The sequence below is a fragment of the Amblyomma mixtum genome, chromosome 6 (assembly GCF_055824585.1).
Source record: "Amblyomma mixtum isolate Tamu chromosome 6, ASM5582458v1, whole genome shotgun sequence".
NCBI classification, from domain to species: domain Eukaryota; kingdom Metazoa; phylum Arthropoda; class Arachnida; order Ixodida; family Ixodidae; genus Amblyomma; species Amblyomma mixtum.
The window spans coordinates 34,985,790-34,992,938 of record NC_143017.1 but is presented as its reverse complement, the minus strand read 5'-3'; the positions used below and the strand labels follow the sequence as shown (position 1 = coordinate 34,992,938).

The 7,149-nt window shown below is 52.5% G+C and overlaps 1 protein-coding gene across 1 annotated transcript; it reads right to left on the bottom strand.

Annotated features, from left to right (window-relative positions):
• Nucleotides 1–388: 388 nt before the first annotated feature.
• On the bottom strand, nt 389–4,728 carry LOC149338775 (uncharacterized). The gene is made up of 2 exons (XM_089550797.1): nt 3,792–4,728; nt 389–720 (listed from the first exon to the last, which is right to left on the bottom strand). Exons 1-2 carry the CDS (start codon nt 4,726–4,728, stop codon nt 389–391), a joined length of 1,269 nt encoding a protein of 422 aa, XP_089406923.1.
• Between the last annotated feature and the right edge of the window lie 2,421 nt (nt 4,729–7,149).

Below are 7,149 nucleotides of genomic sequence, written 5' to 3'. Positions count from 1 at the left end.
AAGAACGGGAAGAGTAGAACGCTCGTTCTAAAAGCTGTTTTTAAGGAAAGGGAATGGCACAGTAACTGTCTCGCTTCTTGCTGGACACCCCAACCATGCCGTGTGGAAGGGGAGGAATATGGGAGTGTTATAACGTCAGGACCAAGGCATGCCAGGGAAATGGGATCGCTTTATTCCAAGCAGGCGTACATATATACTGATAGGTGACGTCACACGGTTCACGCTCAGCGATGGTCGCGCCAGATACACATGTGGGCGTGTCGGCCGACTTGCTGCGTTATCACACTCTTTCCCGCTTAATTTAGTTACAAGCCATCACTCAAAAGTTCTGGGGTTGATACCAGTCTGGTTGTCTTCGCACGCGAGCACTTCTACGCAGCGCTGGCTTCTACCCTGGTGGTGCAGATAGTGTTGGCGCGTTGGCCAAGGGAGCCTCGGATTGCTCCTGCGGAGCAGGCTGCACCGTGGCCGGCTGGGTTGATCCGTCCGGCGCGTCAGCTGCGCCACTGGCGGGCTCCGATGGCGACAGTGACAAGTCCGTGTCAGGCAGGGATGAGGACACTTCCACCGGTCGGGTTGTCTTAGCACCCCCATTCTTGGGCGGAGGAGTAGAGCTGGGGTCGGCGTGCAGAGGACGCAGGTGATCGGCATGCGTGAAGCGCAATCCATCGCGCACTTGCACCACGTATGTCACAGCACTGACAACCTGGGACACCACACCTTCTTCCCAGGCAACACTCTCACCGCGCACAGTTTTCACAAAGACACGGTCGCCCACAACAAACGCGCGCTCTTGCCCACGAACCAAATCGCGTTGTGCCTTTAACTGCTCCTGTTTGTATTGCATGGTCTTTGCAAAATTAGGCTCGAGTAAAGAAAGTTTGACGCGTGGCTGACGCTTCAAAAAAAGTTCAGCGGGTGATTTGCCCGTCACACTACTTGGTGTGTTACGATAAGCCATGAGGAAGCTATCAATTCTTTCTTGAATCGTCAGCTTCGTATGTGATGCCTCGCTTTCAAGTACCTGCTTCAGCAATGACTTTTTCACGGTTTGTAAAGTTCTTTCTGCAGCCCCATTGGATGCGGCATGATAAGGCGGGGTGGTGGTGGTGGTGAAAACTTTTATTTTGGGAAAAAGAGTTTGTGAGCCACAGAGTGGCCCCGCTACATGGTCGGCGTCCCTAGTCCGGGACACCGCACGACGAGGCCCCGTCTCTCGCCCGTTTCACCAGAGCCCTTTGGGACTCAAGCGAGGAGCAGTTGAGGAGGGCAGTCTCCCATGCCTCTCTGGAAGGGGTAGGGGAAGGGGGGAGGTGGGGATTTTGAGTACATGCCCACACCATGTGGAAGATATCACAGGTCTCCCCACAGTGCGGGTATCGCCCATCCGTGTTAGGATCGTAATGTTTTATTATTGCAGGACAGAGTAGAGTACCTGTCTGCAGGCGCCTTAAAGTTCGCTCCTCCGTCTTACTCAGCCCTTTTGCAGGGGCCGGGAAAAGGCGGTGGTTGTCGCTATAATGTGTTAATATTTCCCTGAATCGCAGCAGCGGCTGGTTAGTCTCCGAGCCAGAAGAGCTGGGATGAGGAGCCCGGTGAGTAAGCGCTCGGGCAGCCACGTCAGCGGCCTCATTACCTCGTAAGCCCTGGTGGCCAGGAGCCCAAATGATTCGTTTGGGTGTTGGATGAGTGGCAGTCCGTCGTAGAATACAAGCAGCTAATGGGGAGATCTCCCCTGCCAAGTAATGTTCACATGCTTTCGGGAGTCCGTGATGATTATTCTCGAATTGGCGTTACGCACGTGTTTTACACCGTTGGTGCTCAGGAAGTCAGTGAACTCCGCTGACGTAAACTGTGGCCCGTTGTCGCTCACCAATACATCAGGCAAGCCGTAAGCGGCAAAAACACCCCTAATCTTCTCAATGGTTTTTAATGCAGACGTTGAGGGCATTGGCCATACTTCAATCCATTTTGAGAACGAGTCTACCAGTACGAGGAACACGTTTCTTTCTTTGTGTGCAAAATAAGCTTTTAAATCGTCTGCACAATCTCTAGGCCACGCGTTCAACGTGAAGTGTGCCACCCGGCTCAGCGTTAAGCTTCGCTCTGAGGCTTTTGCTATCTCGACAGCTGTCAGCGGAAGGCATTGAAACACTGACAGACATTCGGATGCCTCGTCTTTCGCGGGTACCGGCTGAGGCAATCTTGACAAGGCATCGGCCACTTCTGCATTTTTCCCCTTCCTAAACTTCAGTTGGTATCTGTAAGCTGCAAGCATTATAGCCCAGCGCTGCATACGTGCGGCAGCCATAGTTGGAACACGTTTGTCGTGCCCAAGGATACCAAGTAATGGCTGGTGATCTGTGTATATGGTGAATTCTCGGCCGTACAGGTACCTATGAAATTTCTTGAGTCCAAAAATTAAGGCCAAAGCCTCGCGCTCACACTGTGCATACTTTTTTTCTGCTTCTGTAAGCGTACGCGACGCAAATGCGATTGGTTTCTCGTCGCCCTCAGCCGTCTCGTGAAAGATAACTTCTCCTAAGCCATATGACGATGCATCGCAAAGCATTGCGAGCGGTTTCCTGACGTCCTAGAATGCCAGCACCTTGCTGCTGGTCAGTAGGACTTTCGTATCATTAAATGCATCGCTACACTGCTTCGTCCAAGACCATTTGTGATGTTTCTTTAACAGCCGATAAAGCGGCTCCGCTACAGTCGAGGCGTTCTTAAGAAATTTGGAATAAAAATTCCACATGCCCAAATATGCTTTAAGCTCTGTCACGGTGGTCGGCTCCGGTGCATCCAAGATTGCCCTTTTTCTTGGCGTCGGTAGGGTAAATACCTTCTTCAGTTACCGTGTGACCCAAGTACGTGACCGATTTCTGAAAGAAGCGGCATTTGTTCACATTGAGAGTGATGTTATATTCGCTCAAGCGCTGCAAGACACGCTCCAGTGTCTTCTGGCAGTCTGCCGTGTCATGTCTAGTCACGATCACGTCATCGATGTAACATCCCACGTGCGGGATGCCATGAAGCACCTCGTCCATCATTGACTGGAATATTGCCGGCGCACTGGCCACCCCGTAAGGTAGGCGTTGGAATTCAAACAACCCGAGACTAGTGTTTACAGTCAAAAAAGGTCGGGACTCAGGAGTAAGTGGCAATTGCTGGTATGCCGACGAAAGGTCTAGGACACAAAACACCTTTCCTCCTGTTAAAGCAGTGTACAAATCCTCCGGTCTCGGTAGCGGGTAATGACCTGTTTTCAGTGAGGGATTTACGGTTGTCTTGTAATCCCCACATAACCTGATACTGCCGTCTTCTTTTAAAACTGTGACTAGTGGCGTTGCCCAGTCGCTGCGCATCACTGGCTGCAGCATGCCTGTTTCGATTTGCTCCAACAGTTTCTGCTCGACCTTTTCTTGCGGTGTAAATGGTACAGGCCTGGCGCGGCAAAAAACAGGAACAGTGCCCGGTTGCATAACAAATTTTGCTTGGAATTTCTGTATTGTTCCTAATCTGCCTGACAATACGGACGGGTACTTCTGCTTTAGAACCGCCACTCTGTCCTCGAGTGTCACCTGCCCAATTTCCAACCATGGAGTCAAGTTTCAGACGTTCTAGCCAATTCCGTCCAAGCAGTGCTGGTAACCGCCTTCCGTTGTCCCTTACAACAATGACAGGTAGCGTCATGCTCTGATCTTTGTACCGAAGAGCCACGTCACACTGCCCTTTAAGTTGTAACTGCTCCCCAGTATACGTGCGAAGCGACATTTTGCACGGCTCACATTTTACGTGCGAAAAGTGAGACTGGTACACTTGTTCTGGAACAATTGTGACGGCTGCTCCCGTGTCAATTTGCATATTCAGCGTGCGCCCCTCAATGTTAACGCCCACTTCATTACACGATTGGTTTGAGTTAACCAATTGATACATTTCATTCTCAGAGTCTTCCTCGGAACATTCGAGGGCATGCGTCCGTTTCGATTTCGCCCTAGCAGCCGGACACATATTTCTGAAGTGACCCACTTTGGAACACTCGCGACAAACAGAGTTTTTGTACCAACAAACTTCCGACGAGTGTCCCCTCCCGCATCTTTCACATTTCTCGCTCTTGCTGCCTTGACCTTTCTGGTGTTTGGCTTGCCTCCAGTCTTGACGCGGTCGGCCTTTCATGACGTGCACCGATGCCGTTTGCTCTCTTGAGCGCATTTGCGCACTGTCTCGCACTGCTAGTTCCCTGTCCAGGGCGATTTTGCATGCGCTCTTAAAAGTCAAGTCTCGTTCCGCGAACAGAGTACGCTGAGTCTCTTCATCCCGTATGCCGGCAACCAGCCTGTCTCGAAGGGAATCTTCCAAAAATTCGCCGTAATCGCAATTCCTGGCCAAGTGTTTAAGTTCTACAATGAACCCTTCGACGCTTTCCCCGTCTTGTTGCATGCGTCTGTTAAACTTGCATCGCTCTGCTATGACGGAGCTTCTGGGGCTGTAGTGCTCTTTCAGGAGACCTTTAACTTCTTCATACGACTTTTCTCCCGGTGATTTCGGCACCGTGATACTTCTTAGTACTTCATAAGCCTCCGGGCCTATCACTGTCAAGAAGATGGAGAGGCGCTTCTCATTGGCTATGCCATTTGCCGTTAAAAAGTGCTCAAACCGTTCCAAGTACGACTCGAAGTTTTGCGTTTTAGGGTCGAAGTCCGATATCTTCCCCACTGATAGCATCTTGAAAGAAGTACAGAAGTTCGCTACTCATCTGTTTCCTCCGAAGAGCTGTCCCTCTCGGACTGCTGTTGGCTGTGGGACCGGTGGCCGCTTGAGCAATGCTGTCCTCCGAGGAGCACAAACGTAGCTGACGGCGTCCGTGAGCGTCTGTAGGCGGTAGTCGTACCCCAAGAGCACGTACTGTACTTTCCCCGCGAACGCTCGCTGGACGAGGGTCCTGCTCGCCTGCTGCTCGATCGGCCGTTGCCTACGTAGGCGCGTAGACCGCCTCGTCGCCAATTGTTATAACGTCAGGACCAAGGCATGCCAGGGAAATGGGATCGCTTTATTCCAAGCAGGCGTACATATATACTGATAGGTGACGTCACACGGTTCACGCTCAGCGATGGTCGTGCTAGATACACATGTGGGCGTGTTGGCCGACTTGCTGCGTTATCACAGGGAGCGAAAGAGGAAAGATACAAAGTGTTGCCCAATGGAGGGCTCCGGAATAATTTCGAGCACTTGGGGATCTTTAACCTACACTGACGTCGCACGGTACATTCGCGCCTTTCCTGTTTCGCCTCCACCGAAACGCGGCCGTCGCGCGGCCGGGTTCGGGTCCACATACTCCGGATCAGTAGAAGAGCCCGTTAACCACTGAGCTATGGCAGCAGGGAGACACAGTGCAGCGCCCATCAGAAATGGATAAAGTAGGGAGTGAAAGAAGGAAGGATGACAGAGGTCCCGTGGTGTACGGCTCCATTTCAGCCTTGGAAACCGTTCGCACCTCTTTCTGTCCTGCTTACACTGCCACCTTCCTGCATACCCCCGCTTCCCAGTGGTGTTCTACTTCTCTCCTTTCCTTCCTGTCTTCCTTGCACGGCAGCTGTGGCTATGGTGAAGGTGTCCATCGAGTTACGAGAGTTATTGCGCCATTTCCTTTGCTTAAAAGACCCACCAGCGGAGTACAATGCCGCGTGTACGAGGTACAAAGAAGAGTACACGACCCCTCCCTCGAAACATCCATGCCACCTATCACTCAGCCCGCCACATAGCCCGTGCAATGGATCTCCGCAAATTATACGGTGCGGAGGCCGACGCAATATGGGTGGACGCACTCTGCAAGGTCGAAGGCGCGACAATTGCAGCCGGTGAGCACAGACTCCAACTCACCGCCACTCTTCACCTTCCTGCCGCATTCACCCCGAAATCCTCAGAAGAAGCGGCTATCACGCTTGCCCTTGCAAAGAGAAATGCCCGGTACATTCTGAGCCCTTCAAAAACTGCCCTCCTAAATTTTGAACGAGGGCGAGTCCACGCGACCACTCTCCGCTTCCTCAGCTCACCTCCCGTAAACTCACCCCGCCATGTGGAGCTGATCTGGGTGCCTGCCCACTCTGGGATCCCCGGCAACTTAGCCGGGGTTCCCGAAGTGACTACTTCTCAGCCGGGCGGCGGCGGAGTCGGGCTCTTCCCGGGAGCGTATGCACTCCTTGAGTGATATGACCCAGGCATATCGCGCCGAGCGCCAACTATACCCTCCACCCCACTAATTCGCCTTCAGACACGCACCCTTCACTCCCCCCATCTGCTCTCACACATACACCCGGGTGCATCCACACCCTCTTGTACCCAGTGCACCCACCCCTACGCTGCTCAATCACATTCTCCCTGAATGCCCTGCGGACCCCCATACGCGGGGCTCGGAGCTCCTGGCCACATCAGAGGAATGAGAGATCCCGCTGCGCTCGACGCACCCAGCCAGGTAGAAGATCGCCACTGACCAAGCCACCCACGTAATGGAACTCCGTTAGCTCATGAACGTTTAGTGCAGTGGGGCCGTGAGGGAATCTAGGGACCTACGTGTCCCAAATCCCGCGGTAAATATTTATTTCTCTGACTCTCTACGACGGATGTTCGCGGAAAGTGCGTGCCGTGGGTGGTGGTGGTGAAAAAATTTATTAGGCTATAAAAATACAGGTCGTATGTTTGGATCATATCATAAGGAAGCGGTCCTTACTGGTACCAGGTGGAAGTCCCTAGTTTGAGACCGCAGTAGCGGTGACCGCTGCCCGGGAGCGGCCGACTAAAGCTCATTGGGCCTGTAAGTCGTGGAAGCCGAGCAGGATCGCCTAGCAGTCTTCCCAGGTGGGTCGAGGACATAGGAATAGCCGGATTTAAGGTATAACAATGCATTGATGAGAAGGCAGAGAAGGAGCAGCTCATCCGTCTTCTTGAAGCTCTACATAGCCATGGGTAAAACGATGTATATCTTGATAGTATGTTGTTTAATCTTTGAAGTTACAGACCGGGTTAAAATCGGATTGCTGAACGAGTGGGGAGGAGGAAGCAGCGCGGTAAAACAGTGCGCGTACAGAAGCGTTTGCTGCCTTGTTTCCTGCCAACTCCTGATCAGCAGGGGCTCACATAAGGTAATTC